At 53.1% G+C, this 18,257-nt stretch overlaps 1 protein-coding gene across 3 annotated transcripts; it reads left to right on the top strand.

Annotated features, from left to right (window-relative positions):
* Positions 1-2,276: 2,276 nt before the first annotated feature.
* On the top strand, positions 2,277-8,042 carry ORMDL3 (ORMDL sphingolipid biosynthesis regulator 3). 3 transcript variants are annotated; one of them, XM_041000658.1, is made up of 5 exons: positions 2,279-2,382; positions 3,282-3,387; positions 5,245-5,443; positions 6,101-6,252; positions 6,683-8,042. In XM_041000658.1, exons 3-5 carry the CDS (start codon positions 5,270-5,272, stop codon positions 6,816-6,818), a joined length of 462 nt encoding a protein of 153 aa, XP_040856592.1. In that variant the 5' UTR covers positions 2,279-2,382; positions 3,282-3,387; positions 5,245-5,269; the 3' UTR covers positions 6,819-8,042. The 3 variants fall into 3 exon arrangements, with proteins under 3 accessions (XP_040856590.1, XP_040856592.1, XP_040856591.1); XM_041000656.1 differs by lacking the exon at positions 3,282-3,387 and having other exon boundaries at positions 2,277-2,382; XM_041000657.1 differs by lacking the exon at positions 3,282-3,387 and having other exon boundaries at positions 2,369-2,456.
* The last annotated feature ends 10,215 nt before the right edge of the window (positions 8,043-18,257 follow it).

The raw sequence follows: 18,257 nt of genomic DNA, 5'->3' as shown, positions 1-18,257 counted from the left end.
TAAATTTATAAATCTTTAAAGAGAAAATAGAATAGAAAAAAATTTTTAAACATTTATTTTCATTGGAAAGGCAGACTTACAGAGATAAAGATCTTCCATCTACTGGTTCACTTCCCAAATGGCTGCAATGACCAGAGTTGAGCTGATCTGAAGCCAGGAGTCTCCTATGGGTCTCCCAGGCAGGTATAGGGTCCCAAGGCCTTGGGCCATCCTCTGTTGCTTTCCCAGGCCACAAGCAGTGAACTGGATGGAAAGTGGAGCAGCCAGAACATGAACTAGTGCCCATATGGGATGCTAGCACATGTAGGCAGGGGATTAGCCAGTTGAGCCATCATGCCAGTCCGAGAAAAAATACTTGTAAAGGGGATCCCAGTGGTCATTACCAATTGGAGTTCGTTTTCTTCCTTGTTACCCATTTATTTGAAAAGCAGAGTGACACAGTGAGAGACAAAGAGAATGAGATATTTTATCTGCTAGTTCATTTTCTACATGCCAGCAGCAGTTGGGTCTGACCTAGGAATCTGGAACTCCATTCAGGTCTCCCCCATAGGCAGGGGGATCCAAACTCTTGAGCCATCTTCTGCTGTGTTACCAGTTGCATTAGCAGGGAGCTGGAATGAAAGCAAGGTGGCCTGGACTGGACTGGTACGCCTACATGGGCTGCCAGTGTTGTAGGTAGAAGTTTAATATGCTAGCCCACAACACAGGCCCTGGTTAAGCTATTTTGTTTCTTTATATCTTTTTATATATAACCTAGCAAAATTTTCCCATAATGCCACCTAGTTTTTACAACCATATTGTAAACAGTTTTATACTATCCCATCTAAAAGACAGCCAGAAATCTTTTTCTTGGGCTTTTGGTCACTTTCAAGTTTTTACTGCTAGACATGTTACTGACATGAGCTGTCTCATGTGCTGTTTCCGGCACGTTTTCCACAATGTGACATCTGTAGAACAGCTACCAGGGACTTAGTTGCCGCTCTGAGACCTGAGGGGGTTTTGTCCAAGGGGTTATGGAAAGAAACAGAGCTCTCTCTCGGGCCCACGAGGTCTCTGTGAAAAATTGCCGACTTCTGTCTGCAGCAGGCTGACCAGAAGGAAAGGGGTCTGCATGTTGCAACTCCCACTCCCAACCCGGGGTGGGGAGACTTCTGGAGGCCCTAGGCAGAGCTTTTTCAGCCTCTGGGCTGTCTATTTAGGTCTTGATGTGGGTCTTTGCGAGTCACTGGGCCTGGAACTATTGGAGCAGCTGATTGTTCCGTCTTAGGTGATTCAGACACCTGTTCGTGGGGGGAGGGTAGCCTCATTCTAGCCCTCTCACTGTGTCCGGGAAGTCCCTCTCACCCCACAAGGGCTGGGTTCTGAGGGAAATGCACCTTGGGTTCCCTGGGTCAGAATGGGGCATCCTCCTGGTCCCCTCATATTTGGAGCTTGGTGGGTTTCCAGCTAGTGGGGCTGGCATGCTCTGATGTCGCCTGAACCTGCCATGGCAGTTCTGCCCTGCATTCAATGGATAGAAAGCAGCTGAGGGTAGGGGGAAAGGTTGGAAACCATCCAGGCAAGGCCCTCTGAGGAAGGGGGAGTTGTTCAGGAGACCTCAAGCAGCATTTACGGGAAAGAGTCCCGTGTTCTGTTGAATTTACAGAACCACACAGGTGGAACTAGAGACTGAGACTGGAATGAGATGTGCCTGAGGTCATGCCTGGCAAACATAAGTGCTCAATTGGTGTCTTGCCAGGCTAAATCTACCAACAAGGAGACTGCAGCTCAGGGCCTCCCACCCAGGTCCCCCAGCCCACCGGGGGCGAAACTCTTTATCAAGGACCCTTTCTGCGACACGGGGCCTGTGGTGACATCTGATGCGGTCCAGCTAGTCCACTTCTGAGCAGCCAAAGTGGGGGACTCTGGGTGGAGACAGCAAGTCTAAATGGAAAAACCACACTTGTGGAAGTCAGAATATCTGATTTTCGGTCCGCACGTTAATTAAAAACTCCAAATTTCTTCATCGACAAAACCCGGGCAAGGGTAAACCACACTGGAAGAGCGCAGACGCAGAACCTGAAACGGCTACCAAAGGAATACTGCCCGATCTTCCTGTTGCGTCACAGTACAACCTCCTGGCCCCCGAGGGCCCGGAGAAACTACAACTCCAAGGAGGCGCCCGGCGAGCACGCTCCGAGGCAGGGAGAGAACTGCAATTCCCAGGCGGCGCCGGGCGGGCCGGCGCGGGCCGGTGACGTCGCAGGGGCCGGCGCAGAGAGCTGATTTGGCCGGAGCTGCCAGCAGGGGTGTCCGCGGCCGCGGCTTGTTACAGCTGCTGGAGTAGCTGCGGCCCCCGCCCCCGGGCACCTCTCCCGGGCTCTCGACCTCCGACCCCGCACGGTGAGTCGGCGCCCGCGGCCTCGGAAGAGCCGAACCAGGAGGCCCCCGGGGCTAGAGGAAGGGCGAGAGTGAAGGTGTGTGTTTGTGTGTGTGTGTGTTGGGACGGGGGTGCTGGGTTGGCGTCTCAGGCTGGAGGAGCCCCGCGCCGGCTGACTGGGTCTGTGGGAGTGCAGCGACCGAGCAGATGGCCAAAGAGGAGAAAAGTGGGAGTGGGACGTCGAGAGGAGCCGGAGGAGGGGGTGGGGAGCGGCTGGGCTTCGGGGGAGAAAGGTTTGTCTGCTTCGAGGGCTGGGTGAGCGCGTGGAGGTGGGGCCTTGGACCTGGGGTGAGTTCCTGGGCTGGGGAGGCCCCGAAGTCCCACTTAACAAAACCCTAACAACAATGATCAGGACTCCGCCTCCACGCTCCTCCCTCTTTCTGGGTTCGGGTTTTTTTTTTTTTTTTTTTGCCTCTGGATTCGCCTCTTTCTACTCCTGGGAGGCTGGGCCAGAGCTGAGAGGGTGAGCAGCTGTGGCCCGGTGGGTGGAAGGGTGGGCAGCTGCCACGGACTCCAGATTGGGGTCCTCGGGCTACAGGTGTGGCTGATCCACCGGCACCCCTCATCCAGAGGTCCGCTCTTTAAAAGGCCGCCCTGACGTGGAGGGGGGAGGGAATGGGAAACAGCTCACCTGCCCCGGGCTCAGTCCTATTGACCATCTGGGCTGTGTGTGGGTGTGGAGCTGAGGGGGAGGGAAGGGAAGGAAAGAGCTTCCAGTAGGAGAGTAGTTGGCAGGACAGAGTTGCTGCAGGCCCTGGTTGGAGGCAGGTTATGAAACTGCAGGGGGGCTGGGGCTGACAGCCACCTACCAGCTGTGGCAGCAAAACTTACAGCCTAGACTGCTCGTGGCCACTTCTCCCAGCGTCTCTGCAGCTTGCTGGTGGACTTGAGGAGTGCTTGGCGTCACAGCAAAGTCTCAGGAGTGCCTCCTGCCTGGGTTTTAGTTTATTGATCTTTTCTGCCTTTGGGTGAGTCTCCTGGGGTTTTCCATTGTCAGCGTAAGGCTTCAGATTTCCCTCTGGGTGTTTGCTAGGACGCAGGTCTGGACCTCTCCTGGGCTTGTCAGGTGTTGCTACATGCCCTCTTCTCAGCCAGAAAAACGGTGTAGGGTCTTCTGTGCTGGGACTCATTAATGCTCTTGACAGTCTTCGCTTTCCCTACTCACCCCTAATACACACACACACACACACATGCACGCACGCGTGCTCTTCTACAGCCCTGTATGTCTGGTTACAGTGAAGGGAAGGGCAGCAGTTTCTGGTCAGACTTGGGGCCCTTCTTCCTTTGCTCCATCAGTAGTGAGTGCTCAGCCAGATGAGGCCCCCACCCCAGCAGGTGTGCCTCCCGGGGGCTGTGCTAGAGTAACTGGAGGCCCCTGGTAAAAAAAGGTGCCAGCCCTGGTTTGTTGGTTCCCTGGGTTTCTGTTAGGCCCAATGATCTAGCCTGCTGGCCCTTGCAGCATCCTTTAGCCAAGCTGTACCCTAGACGGGCTTAGGTTTGTTTGCTGGGAAGGTGTGCTTCTCCTGAGCTCAGGAGCTGTCCCAGAAGAGGAAACGTGCTCCCCTTCTCCGTGAAGTAAGGAACTGGTTCCTGAGCATTCTGGCCCGTGTGCGGGTTTGGTGAGGATCTCCTGGCCAGATAGGTGACTTCCCAGCAGGGGGTGGCCAATGCAAGGGAAGGGAGGCAGGCTGCTGGGCGCTTCTCCATTCCCAAGAAACATGGGAGTTTGAGCTTGGGGACAACCTTGGGTCCTTACTAGACAGGATCCTAACTCGGGTAGGGCCATGAGCCAGTGCACCGGTGCCCTTCCACTGCTCACAAGGGCCCTCAGTGGTCAGTGTACAGCTGGGCTGTGAGAAGGGCACATGTCACTCCCCAGCTCCCTTCTCCACTGCAGGTGGCAGGGACAGTCCTCCTGGCTCCTCCTGCTGCAGAGCTTCCACTGTTGGAGCTGGCCGGGGGCTGGCAGGCCAATGGGCAGGGAGGCCAAGATGGACATGGCCAGGGCCGAGGAGCAGGAGGGCAGGAGCGAGGCCGCTGGGGTGACTCTGTGTAGAGGTGTGTTGGTGGGAGCTCCGTGTCTGGGGGCTGCCGATGTTGGCTGTGCTCTGGCCTCTTCTGCCTTCACTCGGGTGGGACAGAGGGCCTTGCTGGCTTGGCTGCAGAGTGGGTGGCATCACAGCCATGAGCCCAAGTGGCTGCCAAATGGATGAAGGTGTTTTGGAGAGAGAGCCTTCTAGATCTGGGCAAAGGTTACTCCGTCTTGTTTTCTCCTTTCTTCCTCCTTCTCCCTCTTTGCCCTCTCAGTTCTGGACTGAGATTGGGGGATCCAGGATGGGAGAACTAAGGGTGGTGGGTGGAAACAATGACTCCCCCCAAATATTTAACCATTATGGTCACACCCCTTTTGCCCCTTATGGAAAAGGCATAAGGGAGGGAGCTTCCTCATGTCAGGCCTCTGGTGAGGGAATTCTGCATGAGAATTTGGGAACAAGGGAAGGCAGGAAGGAGGATCCTTAAGGGAGTGCTGCAGAGGTTGGGGGTGAGCCTGGGGTCCTGACTTCTCTGCTCTGGGCTAGAGGCTGCTTGCTGACTTGTCTTCCTAGACGCTGCCTCCCGGGCTGGCCTGGTGCTGGTCCTTGCCCAGCAGCGGGGAGTGAACAGTACTATGGCCAGATAGACTTTGTCCAGCCTCGCTGGAAAATGAAAGCAGGCCTAGAGAGTTGTGAGGAAGGGCGAGCCTGCTGCCTGTCCGCGGGATGCAGAGGGAGTGAGGGGGCAGGGAAAGTGGTGTGACCCGTCTCACCTGTGCTGCCTGTTTGCAGGGCCGCGGGGCAGAGGGGCGGCACGATGAATGTGGGCACAGCGCACAGCGAGGTGAACCCCAACACGCGGGTGATGAACAGCCGCGGCATCTGGCTGTCCTACGTGCTGGCCATTGGGCTTCTCCATGTCGTGTTGCTGAGCATCCCCTTCGTGAGCGTGCCCGTCGTCTGGACCCTCACCAACCTCATCCACAACATGGTGAGAGCCTGTCTGCAGCTGTGTGTGGGCTGCTCCCTGGCATGGCTGCAGGGTGGGAGGAGCCTGTGGGCACAGGCCAGATGTCAGGGTGCTGTACTGTCAACATCTGTGGCCAGAGCCTGGGCCCCGCTCCTATCTAACGGCCCCACTGTCCCTGCTGGGCTGGGTTCCAGCCCGTGCACATCGATAAGAAGAATCACATCAGCAGATTTGTCTGTGCCTTTGGGGTTGGGGGGCTCATGGGCCTCAAAGGGGGACCATGGAGAGCTGGATGAGGGCGTCCCAGGAGCAGGAGGGTGCTGCCTGGATAGGTGCAGAAATGCCCCTTTCTCAAATTGGGTCTCAGCTCACCCCACCCCGGCCTCTCTCTGCCCCCTCACTGCCTGCTGCCTTCCAGCAGCCTGCTCCCTCCTCATCAGCCGAGGGGGTTAGCCGGGGGCTGCAGAGGCATGTCTGTTCCATGGCTAACTCCTTCCTGTGTGCGCTTTCCTCAGGCCAGGCCTGCCCTGTCCTCCAGCGGGTCCCCATGTCCTCTGCCAGGCACCCAGCCGTTCCACCCTGACCTCCAGCCCATATCCCCCTGTCCTGGTCACACAGAGCCACGGCTGTCTGTGACTGAGTTGGGTGAGGAGCTGAGCTGGGCCTTTCTCCCTGCAGGGCATGTACATCTTCCTGCACACAGTGAAGGGGACGCCCTTCGAGACTCCAGACCAGGGCAAGGCACGGTTGCTCACCCACTGGGAGCAGATGGACTACGGGGTCCAGTTCACAGCCTCTCGGAAGTTCTTGACCATCACCCCCATTGTGCTGTGAGTGCATGGGCTAGAGGAAGACACCGGCAGGCAGGGTGGGTGGGGCAGGGTGGGGTTGGGTCTTGGGAGCTGGGAGCCCAGTCAGGCTCACCGTGTCTCTAGCTCTGACTTCTGGCATGGGAATGGACAGAGGAAGGGCAGTTTGGAGTCTTTGGGGGTCCTGTACTGGGCTTAGCTAAACTTGGGACACTTATGGTCCTGTCTGGCCCCAGCTGGAGCTCCTTCCTGCTAGTCAGGGAGGCCCACAGCCTAGGGTGACATTAGAGGGACTGCTTTGGTCTGGGAAATCTTGGTGCCGTACTGATCACTTGTGGTGTGGGAGTCTTTTCCATAATTCTTGACTGTCAGGTCTTCTGAGCAGGAAGGGGAGGAGGTAGGGTAGGGTCCTTGGCCAGTCTTGATCTCTTGGCAACCTTGGGCTCCGCAGGTACTTCCTCACCAGCTTCTACACCAAGTACGACCAGATCCATTTCATCCTCAACACCGTGTCCCTGATGAGTGTGCTCATCCCCAAGCTGCCCCAGCTGCACGGAGTCCGCATTTTTGGAATCAATAAGTACTGAGAGTGCAGTCCCTGTTCCTGCCCTGGACGGCGGGGGAGGGCTGGAGGGCCTGAGCTGCGATTCTGAAGCCAGAAGGAGCCTCTGGACACTGCCAGAGATGGGGGCTGAGCCTCTTGGCCTCGTTTTCCCCCTTGCTTCCCCCAGTAGCCGACTTGGAGTAGCTTGTAGTGGGGTTGGGGTAGGCCCCCCTGGGCTCTGACTCCTGATTTTTTGATCTTTTCCTTTTGCCTTTTGAATAAAGACTCTGTGGGGGTGGTCATAGAATGGGCCAGGCTCCTGGGCTGAACATGGGTCTGCAAGGCCAGGGCCAGAGACCCGTGTCCCTTGTTGACCCTCAAGTAGCCAACGCACTTTAACCCCACCAGGGGAGTGGAGGGACGGTACTTTTCCCCCTTGGGTCTGCTGGGTGGCACTCAGTGTGTGCTGGTCTGGATGAGTGCAGGTGTGTGAGGGTGCCCTGCTCTGGCTCTAGAGTGGGTTCAGCCTGGTTCGGTGCCCATCCCGGGTGCTGGGCAGGCAGTGGGGGGAGGAGAGTTAGGAGAGGGAAGGTGGGGTGGGGGTGTGATTGGCCTGGTCCTTGAGGTGAGGGGTTGGGGCTGCAACCGCCTTGGCCCTGCTGCAGGGTTGGGGTGAGGAGTTGAGGTATGTGGGATAGCAGCGGCAGGGGGTGGTGGTGTACAGGGGGGAGGGTGGCAGGCTTGGAGGGGTCATTTACCCTGCCTGGGGTGGTACTTAGGGAAGGGAGGCCGCTGTGGATTTGGAGCTCTGGGGCTGGTATCCAGGGGTAGACGTGGGTGGACAAGCCTGAAGTCATAGGTAGCTCAGGTCCAGTGGGACGTGGCCTCCCGTGGCGCTGCTTTAGGAATCATGGGAGGGGGTCCTTGTTACAGCCCCTCACCAGCTCCTCACCTTGTAACTGTCTCACAGACAGGTGCTGGGGCAGGGCTTCCGGGTGGCAGGCCCCACTCAGAATTCATGGCCCACAGGGAGGGGCTGGCCAGCAGGTGCTGTGGAAGAGGACGGCGGGAGCCTGGGTGCCTCCCCAGTGGACCAGGGCTGGTGTTCTTAAGGGAGGGCCTGGAGGCCCCTGGCCCTCCATCCCCCACCCCAGGGATCCTAGAGAACTTTCACCTCAAAACCTTTCTAAGCAAAGTGTGAATAGGATTTTTACTCCCTTTGTACAGTATTCTGAGAAATGCAAATAAAAGGCATCGTGTTCCTGTTTGTGCCTTCTCTGACATCTCTTCTTGGAGGGTCACAGGGTGGGCGGTGGGCAGTGGGCAGCCACTCCTGCTGGATATAGTGGTGGCCACACAAGGTCCTCTGATAGGATGTTGGAATGGACCCTGGAACAAAACGAAGAAAAGCCCTCCTTGGAGACCCCTGAGGGAGCTGGCACTGATGGCCGCATGTCAGAGGGCAGGATTCTGCTGCAGTGTCTTTACTTGGCTGTTCCTTTCTGGAGTCTCACACACTCAGGGGGCCTTTGCCTGGGCCCAGGACAGGGCAGTCTAGCTCTGGTTGTACAAATGAGGCCAGGATCCTTTTTTCTGACTTCCCTGTCCCAGCCCAGTTTCTCCTTCTCATTGCAAGGCCTTACTGCTGTGTCTTCTCCATACCCACCCATCCCAAGACATCTCCACGCTTCCCGCTCCCACTGTGAGTGGCAAGGTGTCAGGGAGACTGGCTGGCAGGGAGGGGGGAGGCCTAGAGCCAAGGGATCCTTATCTCCTGAAGGTGCCATCGTCCAGGGTGTTTTGTGTGGTATTAGCTGCTAGTCCCAGCACAGGTACAAAGTCCCAGCTGGGAGGGAGGTGCTGTCCCAAGCTACCTGGGCCCCCTCTGGCTCTGGCCCAGCATTACAACATCCTGGCATCGGATGAGGGGCGGGAGTGTTGGTGAGGTGAGAGTCTGTACCCAAATATGATTGCCAGTTCCTCCCCTCTCGGGGTCCCATGCAGCATGAGCACGGGGAGGAGAAATGCAGCCATTGGGTTCAGTCCTGGAAGTCGGAGCATTGTGGTTGCTTCCATAACCGGCCCAAGTAGACTGGGGGCCCCGTCAGTCACTATCTGGTCCTGGCTCTGCCATTTGCTAGCTGTGTGGTCTTGGCATGCCACTCCTCTTCTCTTCTCTCCTCTTCTCTTCTCTTCTCTTCTCTTCTCTTCTCTTCTCTTCTCTTCTCTTCTCTTCTCTTCTCTTCTCTTCTCTTCTCTTCTCTTCTTTTTTTAATTGGGAAAGCAGATATACAGAGAGCAGATACTGGGAGAAAGATCTGTCTGTTGGTTCAGTCCCTAAGCAGTTGCAACAGCCATAGCTGAGCCAATCTGAAGCCAGAAGCCAGGTTCTTCTGGGTCTTCCATGTAGGTGCAGGGGCCATTTTTGAGTGCTTTCCTAGGCCACAGGCAGGTAGCTGGATGGGAAATGGAGCAACCAGGATTAGAACCAGCACCCATATGGGATTGCAGCGTGTGCAAGGCAAGGACTTCAGCCACTAGGCTACCGCACTTGGCCCAGCACACCACTTCTGCCAGCTCAATTTCTTTCTCTGTTTTGCAGGGTTGGGGATACCTCTGAGGCGCTGTTAGGGCAGTGCTGGCTGGCGTGGAGTTGGTAGCCACATCTATCTTTGTTACACTGTTGTCATCATCATCATTGTTTCTGAACCATTCCATGTGCCAGAACACAGACTGGGTACACCAGCCTGGCTATTTCTAAGGGAGAGTGGAGGGGTGAGGCTGGAATTGGGATAGCCCCTAGGTTGTGGGAGATGGTGGGAGTGGGCTGAATCTACTGTGTTGGCCCCTCCCTTCCCCTGCAGGTGCCTCTCTTTTGTGCCCACTATAGCATGGTGTTTGAGGAGCTGGTCCTTGCTGGTTTACTCCTCATATCCCTGGCATGGCCATTGCCTGCTGGATGCTGGTTGATGGTCACCAGATCTCATTCTGAGCTCCCCGGGCTGCACAGCTCAGGAAGGCTGCCTCTGAGACATTTTTTTGGACCCAGACTCACTGAGATTGTTTATTAGGGTCTTCTGTTCATGGTCCTGAGAGGAACCGTGCAGAGATCTGAAAAACAGGGGCTTTCTACAGTCTCTTTCTGGTGAGTGGGCAATAATAGAGAGGAGGTAGGTGGGTGACTTCAGTGTGGGCCTGCCTTTCCAGCCCCCTAGAGGAATTCCCAGGTTGGGAGTGGAGTAATAGCCACCATGATTGGGCCTGGGGCAGAGAAAGGGGGCACTGGGGAGTGGGCTGTGGGCCAGGCTGCTGAAGGGACTTGGAAACAGGGCAGCGACCGGATGGGGCACTGGAGACCTCGGAGGCTTTTGTTCCCCTCTGCCTCAGTGATCATGGCCTCCTGGGGAAATAGTTGGCAGAGAGACATGTGTCTCAGTGCCTGGCAGAACACAGCAAGGGCAGGAGGCTCGGGGATCAGGGCCAGGGCAGAACTGGCATAGTTGGTGATGTGCAGCCTGGCAGACCCATACCCCATTGCCCCTTCCCACCTTGTTTGGGTTGATGAGGGGCCTGGTGGGGAGTGGTGGGGTTGCTTTTTTTCCTAAGAACAAGATGGCAGTTCTGCCATGGGAGATGCCGAGAACAGTGCTTTCTTTCCTCTAGATGAGTCCAGGAAGGGCAGTGAAGAGTCCAGGAGGTGGAATGTTCACTTTCTCCTCCTGTGTCATGGCTGCAATGTGGGCCGGCTGGGACCTGGTTGGCCTGGTACTTTTAGCTCTTCCTTGTTTTCAGGCTGCCAAAGGCAGAAGATGAGCAAGATGGATCTTCCCAGTGGGTCGAGGCACAAGGCCCAGACTATTGGAGTAACCCACAGAGTTGTGGTCCAAGAGCTGGATGTTGGAAGGGGTAGTCTTGCTGTCAGAAGCATCTCTGATGTTGGCAGATCTCACTGCTTCCTTGTGGTGAGGCAGGGGATGCCAGTACTGTAGGGTGCGTTACACCCTGCAGGACACACTGGAGAGAGAGGCGGCTAAGAGCTATTTGGAGGGTTGGCTTCTAGATGCAGAGATGAGATGGTCAGCCAGGAAGCCTTGCCCATTCCTGCTTCATCCCATTCTCTACCGGTCACTCTCAGCCAACTCAACCTATCAATTTGTATAAACTTATGTGCACACCTCAGTTTATGAAACAGAAGAAGGGTGGCACAATGGCTCAGCTGGGTACTCCTCTACCTGCAAGCGTCAGCATTCCCATATGGGTACCAGTTTGTGTCCTGGCTGCTTTACTTCCAGTCCAGTTCCCTATTATGACTTGGGAAATCAGCAGAGGATAGGCTCAAAGCCTTGGGACCCTGCAATTGGGACCACTTGAGGAATAAACCAGTGGATGGAAGATCTTTTTGTCTCTCTTTTCTTCTTGTAAGTCTGTCTTTCCAATAAAAGTAAATAAATCTTAAAAAATAAAAAGCTACATGGGATGAGGGGAGAATTGTTGATGCTGAATATTGTTCTTCAAGTTTGCCATTCCCATTTTTTCCCTTTATAATTTGCTTTTGAAAAAAAAATTTAAAAATTCTTTAAAAGATTTATTCTTTTTATTTGAAAGGCAGATTCACAGAGGAGGTAAGGCACAGAGAGTAAGGCCTTCCATTTGCTGGTTCACTCCCCAGATGGCCACACAGTTGGAGTTAAGCTGATCTGAAGCCAGGAGCTTCATCCAGGTCTCCCACATGGGTACAGAGGCCCAAAGACCTGAGCCAATATTGGCTGCTTTCCCAGGCCATAAGCAGGGAGTTGGATGGAAAGTGGAGCAGCTGGGGTATGAAATGATACCCATTTGGGATGCCAGCACCATAGGCAGAGGCCCAGCTTATTATACTATGAAATCTTTTTAAACGTTTGAGAGGTGGACATGGAAGGAACAAGGGCTGTCCTGTTGTTTTTCTCTCCAGGGGCTCAGAGAAGCTGGGCCCAAGCATGTGGCAGAAACCCGTGTGAATGATAGGAGCACTATCACCTAAGCCATCACCGTTGCCTTCCAGGGTCTGCACTGGTGGGAAGCTGGGGTTAGAAGCCAGGGGCCATGCTTCACCTGGGGACACAGCACTTTCTTGTTTCCCCTCCACCCTCCTTTATTAGAAAGGCAGAGTCATAGACACGGATTTTTCACCCACTGGTTCACTCCCCAAATGGCCACAACAACCAGGGCAGAGCCAGGGTAGGATAAGCTGAAACCAGGAGCTAGGAATACCGTCTGGGTCTCCCATCTGGAAGACATCCAAGTACCTGAGCTTTCACCCCCTGCCTCCCGGGATGCATACATGCAGGAAACTGGATCCAAAGCAGAGTAGCCTGGACTTCTGACCCAAGCAGTGGCTTCACCCAAGTCTCCCCAAATGGCCACCCTCTCAGGATTTTTACCTGCATCTCTGTGGGCTCTTGCCTCTGTAATTGGCTTTTGCATTGGCTTCACCTCTTTTTCATGTAGGTAGATAAGTAAACTAAGGCATTTTGCCTGAGAGTTAGGAAAGCATGCAGGCTTTGGAGCTGGAGCTGCCTGTCTGAGGTCTGGCCAGCTGCTTACCAGTTGGGTGACCTCTGGGCAAGTTGCTTCATCTCTGTTTCACTTTTCTCATGTCTGCTCTGGGGGTCTGTTTTGTAAGCATTCCAGGAGAGGGGCCAATGCCTAGAGGGTAAAGGTGCTTTTTGCCTCCCATATGGGCACTGGATCAAGTCCAGGCTGCTCTACTTCCTATTTGCCTGACTCCCTGCATCCACGTGGGAAGCATATGCAAACTTGTTATCTCTCTGTAACTCTGCCTTAAAAACAAAACAAAACAAACAAACAAATAAAAAACCCAAGAGTCCAGGGAGGACCACATGAATTATCACAGTGCCTGACCCTGAAGGAGCCTCTTACAGGAAACCTTGTAGGCATTCTGCTGGTGGCTATTATTGCCATCCTCCTGTTGGGTTTCCTGGATGTCCTGGAAGTGGCTGGTGGGCAGAAATCCCTACGGGCTTGAAGACATTAGTAGAGGTGGCAAAATGACTCCACTCTCCTGTCTCTAAGCTAACTTGTTGCCTGGCCTTCTCAAGTTTCAGACGCCCCAGGCTAAGCCTTGTTTCACCCTCAGAGGCCGGTTGGTCCACACCAGGTTTCATAACAAGAAGTGGTGAAGTGGCAGGATCTGCACAGCCCAGGCCTCTCACAAACAAGGCCATTTTAGGCTTGGTCTCATACCAACAGGTGGTGTGAGACCAAAGACCACTGAGTGTTGAGCACCTGCCCCGTGCCAGGTACAGCTGCCACAGGATGGCAAGCAGGGCCCAGATCACTGGGAGCTGGCCTTTCCACCAGTGAAGTTCAGCTAAGCAAGTTAAGGAGAAACTTGAGGTTAACGTTTTTCAAAAGCTGAGTCAATGTTTTAGAAAAGCAAATGTCTCCAAAGAGTGAATTACCAGAGTTGATCTACTCAAAGCCACTTCCCCTAAAACCAGTTGGTAGCCCTGGCTTGGGATGCCTGCATTTCAGTCCTAAGACTGAGTCCCTTCTTCCAGCTCAAGTTCCTGCTGATGTGCCTGGGAAGCAGCAGATTTCCATAATGCCTTATCGGGAAGGACTTCCTGGCTCCTCAGCTGCAGCCCCAGCTGCTGCAGGCATTTGGGAAGTGAACCAGTGGATGGAAGATATCTGTCTCTCCTCTCTTCTACTCGGTCTTTCAAATAGATAAATGAATCTTCCAAAAAATAATAATAATCACAAAGCTTTGTAAAGTATAAACTCACCAAAAACATAGAAGTACTTACTTCAATTTGGGACTAATTTTTTTCCCCAGACACAGAAGCAAGATGTAAGTCTGGAAAAAAGTTTGGGAGCCAGTATTTTGGTGTGGATAGGTAAGCTGATGGTTATGACACCTGCATTCTATGTTAAAATGCTAGTTTGAGTCCTGGCAGCTCCACTCCTAATGCAGCTTCCTACAAATACTCCTGGGCAGGAGCGCATGACAGTCTAGTTACCTATATCCCTGTCCCCCATTCGGGAGACCAGGGTGGAGTTCCTGGTTCTTGGTTTTGGCCTGGCCCAGCCCTGGCTATTGCAGCCATCTGGAGAGAGAACCAGAGGATGAAGGTTTCTTTTTTCTTTTCTTTTCTTTTTCCTTTTCTTTTCCTTTTCTTCCTTTTTAAAATATTTACTTAATTTTGTTGTACAGTCAGATATATAGACAGGGGGAGAGCCAGGAAGATCTTCCGCCCATTGATTTCACTCCCCAAGCAGCTGCAATGTCTGGAGCTGAGACGATCTGAACCCAGGTGCCTAGAGTGTCTTCCAGGTCTCCCATGCGGATGCAGGGTCCCAAGGCTTTGGCCTGTCTTCAGCTGCTTTCCCAGGCCACAAACAGGGAGCTGGATGGGAAGTGGGGCTGCTGGGATTAGAACTAGTGCCTAAATGGGCTCCTGGCACGTGCAAGGCGAGGACTTTAGCCGCTAGGCTATTGCTCCAGGCCTCACTTTTGCTTTTGAATAAATATATTTTTTAAAAATTTGACTGAGTCACTTTTTCTTTCAAGGAAAAGCCTGGGGCCAATGCTATGGTGCAACAGATTAAGCTGCTGCTTGCTACACTGGCATTCCATACAGGTGTCAGTTCTTGGCTGCTATACTTCTGATGCAGCTCCCTGCTATATGCCTGGGAAAGCAACAAAAGATGGTATAAGTTCTTGGGCTCCTGCCACCCCCAGTGGAGACCTTGGCTGGAATTTCAGGCTCTTGGTTTGGGCATGGCTTATACTCAGTGGTTATAGCTATCTGGGGAGTGAACCAGTGGATGGAAGATCCCACTCCCCTTGTAACTCTGCTTTTCAAAGAAATAAACATCTTAAAAAAAAAAAAAAGGTGGGGGTGGTGAACGTGTTTGTATGTACACAAAATTCAAAGGCAGAGGTGAAACAAAAAATTTTTATAGTGAATTTTTCACAACAGACTGTTCCATTTTCAAATAAGTTTTTTTTTTTTTCCCCTTGTGCCAGTGGTGTGTCTGAAGTGTGTGTATAGATCCTTTATTTGGGGTAAAGGGGAGAAAGAGAGAGATCCTGTTTTCTGAAACCTGGAACCAGAAATTCCACCCAGGTCTCCCACATGGTTGCAGGGGTGCAAGCACTTGGCCCATCTGCTGCTTTCCCAGGTGCATTAGCAGGCAGCTGGATCAGCCACAATGCTGCATTCCCCCTTCCCACCCCCGGCCCCCTCCCCCGCCCTTTTTCTTCATGTAACAACAATTAGCTTTATTAGGATTATCTTAGCTTTAGTCAGCTGGCCTTTTCCTGTTCCATGGCATCATATGAATTTAATTGTCTTCTTCAGTTCCTCATGGCTGGGCCAGTTTCCCAGGTTTCCCAAGCTTTCTTTGCTCCTGATGGTTGTGAGTAGTGCCATGAGGCCTCTGGCAGGAAGGAAGCTCTTGAAGGTACAGTGCCTCCCAACACTGCACATTAAAGGTGCTTGAGGGCACCGTGACGCGCTGTTCACGCCCCCAGTCGTTGCCTGGCTGAGGCTGTGCCTCCGTGACATCACTGCACTGTTTTTCTGCACTGTGTTTTCATTGTACCCTCCTCTTCATACAGCCCCGTTGGTGAGCCTTGGGTTTCCCCCCTGACAAAGTCCATGCAGACTCTCCCGCTGCTCCAGAACCAGACGGGCCCTGGGACGTGTGCTGCATGGAATTCAGGCACTGCTTTCTGCTCCTGTGTCCTTTGCACCAGTTCTAAATGCATTTTCCTCTTGCTGCTTGGGATGTTCCCAGTGGGGCTGTCTGGGGGTTGTACTCAGCTCTTCCGCCTGCCCTCTTGTCCTCCTGCAGCCTCTTTGGCAGCTGACTTGGTGGCATCGGGTCTCCTGGTTGTGGCAGATGGACCAGGGCAGAGGCCAGGCAGGTGGGCGGCTTTCCAGGGTTGCCTCACGTTGAGCCTGCGTGGCTCGTACCAAGGCCAGAGGTTGCACTTTGCTTGGATTTTATTCCCCACTTGGCAGGGGCCCCTACTTCTGTGGCTTTACTTTTCCTTGTTCATTTTAGCCTCCTGCATTGTTCAAATAGAATGTGCTCACATTTGTTTTGTAAATGCTTCATTGCATTAGTTTACTTGATTTCCCTAAGTAGAGGAAATAGGTATTATTAATATCCTCCTTCTTTGTTGAGGAAACAGAATCCAAGAGGTTAAGTGGCACGTCCAAGATCACTGGTAAGAACCAGGACCCAGGACTGGGACTCTGTGAGAGGAGTGGTTTTCTTTGGAAGGCACCCAGGCAGGGGCTGTCCTACAGAGAAAGATCGTTAGGGTCAGCTCCCATGTGACTTTCACGCTTGGATTTCCAGGCCAAAGCCTGAGTTCCCAGTTCAGGCCTGCTTAGCCTCAAACGGAAAGCGCATAATGATCTCAATGCAGGGATTGCATTTGCAGGCAGCTTCCAGCGGTCGCTCAGGCAGAAAGTGGGAGAGCAGGCTGTCCCAGAGCTGAGAACTATGGAGGCTGGAGTTGAGAGCAGGCATCAGACAGGGAGCTGGAAGGGAAGTGGCACAACCAGGCCCAGCACTGGTGCCCATATGGATGCCAGCATTTGAAGGTGGAGGATTAGCCAATCAAGCCATTTTGCGTGGGCCCATTCTGACAAGGTAGATCAAGGGATCCTATATGGCCAGCCCAAGGCAGAAAGGAGGGGAAAAATAAGGGTTTCTATGGCCCGCCTGGGGGAAAGGAAGTTCTAGTTACAGTAATGTGCCTCAGGAAAGGAGTTATGAACCAGGAACCAAGGATGAACACAAACAGAAAGAAACATCACTATATCTCAAGCAGAAACAACACAAGTTTGGTGTCAGATGTAGGCTCTGTCATCCTAAGGACAATGGAGGTGTCTACTCGCAAGATTGTGTGGGAGGTTAGTATGTGTAATGATGTAAATCACCTAAGGCTCTACTGATGTGAATTCCTTTTTTCCTAGCACCAAAAGAGAGTGACCACCTCTTCCAAGGGGTTCCTGGGCAGTGAGAGGAGTAAGGCAGGCTTGTGGGAGCAGGGTTGGGGGTCCTGAACATGAGTGGGATGAGAGTGGGTTCAGCCAGGATCTATAATCAGGCCAGGGTAGCTGGGTGACAAGTGTAGAAGTGGGAGAGGGATATTGGGAAGAGGCGAGAAGGTTGTGACCTGCGACAGTTCACCCAGGATTTGCCTCTACGATGACACAAGTCCTTCCCTGGTATGAATTCCTATCTGTCTCCCAGGAGTTTAGTTTTGGAAAGGAATGAGGGACAGGATGGGGAAGGTTATGGGGATTGGGGGGACTGGAAGGGGGGTAACTTTGAGAGAACCTTTTATTTATTTATTTTTCCAAATCAATATATTTGAAAGAGCTACAGAAAGAGATCCTGTATCTTCTGGCTTACTTCCTAAATGGCCACTTACAGGTCCCTGAAACTTCATCCAGCTCTCCCACATGGTTAGCAAGAGCCCAAGCACTTGGCTATCCTTTCTGCTGCTTTCCAAGGTGCATTAGTGGGGAGCTAGATTGGCAGTGGAACAGTTGTAAACCAGTGCTCCTATGCTGGTATAACAGGCAGAGAACTTGACCCACTACTTTCTTATCCCACAAGAGAGGGTATTTGTTTGTTTAAATGTTAGTAATATTTATTTTAAAGATAGATCTACAGAGGGGAGGAGAGAGAAGGCCTCCCATCTGCTGGTTCACTCTCCAAATGACCACAACAGCCAGAGCTGAGCCAATCTGAGGCCCAGAGCAAGGAGGCTCTTCTGAGTCTCTCACATGGGTGTAGAGTACCAAGTACTTAGGCCATACTTTGCTGCTTTCGCAGACCACAAGCATGGAGCTGGATCAGAAGTGGAGCAACTGGGACATGAAGTAATGTCCATATGGGATGGTGGCGCTAAAGGAAGGAAGATTAGCTTTTTGAGCCACTGCACCAGTCCCTGGAGGATCTTCTTGATAACTGGTCTCTCTTTGGTGCTAGTTTAGATGTTTATTGGCAATGCAAAATAAACTTCTGAGAAGGCAGGTGAGCTGCTGGGCTTCCTATCCTTTCAGAATGGGCCAGGGTATTTTGAAAAGAGGGTAATTAGTGGGGCCTGGCATGGTAGCCTAGTGGCTAAAGTCCTTGCCTTGTATGTTTTGGGATCCCATATGGGTGCTGGTTCTAATCCCAACAGCCCCACTTTCCATCCAGCTCCCTGTTTGTGGCCTGGGAAAGCAGTCAAGGATGACTCAAAGCTTTGGGACCCTGTACCTGCAGGGAGATCCAGAAGCAGCTCTGGGCTCCTGGCTTCTGGTTGGTTCAGCTCTGGCTAATGCAGTCACTTGGGGAGTGAACCAGCAGATGGGAGATCTTCCTCTCTGTCTCTCTTCCTGTCTGTGTATCTGACTTTGCAATTAAAAAAAAAAAAAAAAAAGAAAAAAAAGAAAGAAAAGAGGGC

Source organism: Ochotona curzoniae, unplaced genomic scaffold (assembly GCF_017591425.1).
Source record: "Ochotona curzoniae isolate NIBS_2020 unplaced genomic scaffold, NIBS_Ocur_1.0 scaffold_2453, whole genome shotgun sequence".
In the NCBI taxonomy this organism is placed as follows: Eukaryota; Metazoa; Chordata; class Mammalia; order Lagomorpha; family Ochotonidae; genus Ochotona; species Ochotona curzoniae.
The sequence above is the reverse complement of the archived record's forward strand: the minus strand, read 5'-3'. Positions and strand labels throughout refer to the sequence as shown.

Excerpts from the sequence above, each read along its gene's own strand:
- ORMDL3 (XM_041000656.1), top strand. The coding sequence starts at position 5,270 with ATGAATGTGGGCACAGCGCACAGCGAGGTGAACCCCAACACGCGGGTG. Across the intron at positions 5,444-6,100 it reads CCAACCTCATCCACAACATG|GGCATGTACATCTTCCTGCA; the intron begins GTGAGAGCCTGT and ends TTCTCCCTGCAG. Across the intron at positions 6,253-6,682 it reads ACCATCACCCCCATTGTGCT|GTACTTCCTCACCAGCTTCT; the intron begins GTGAGTGCATGG and ends TGGGCTCCGCAG.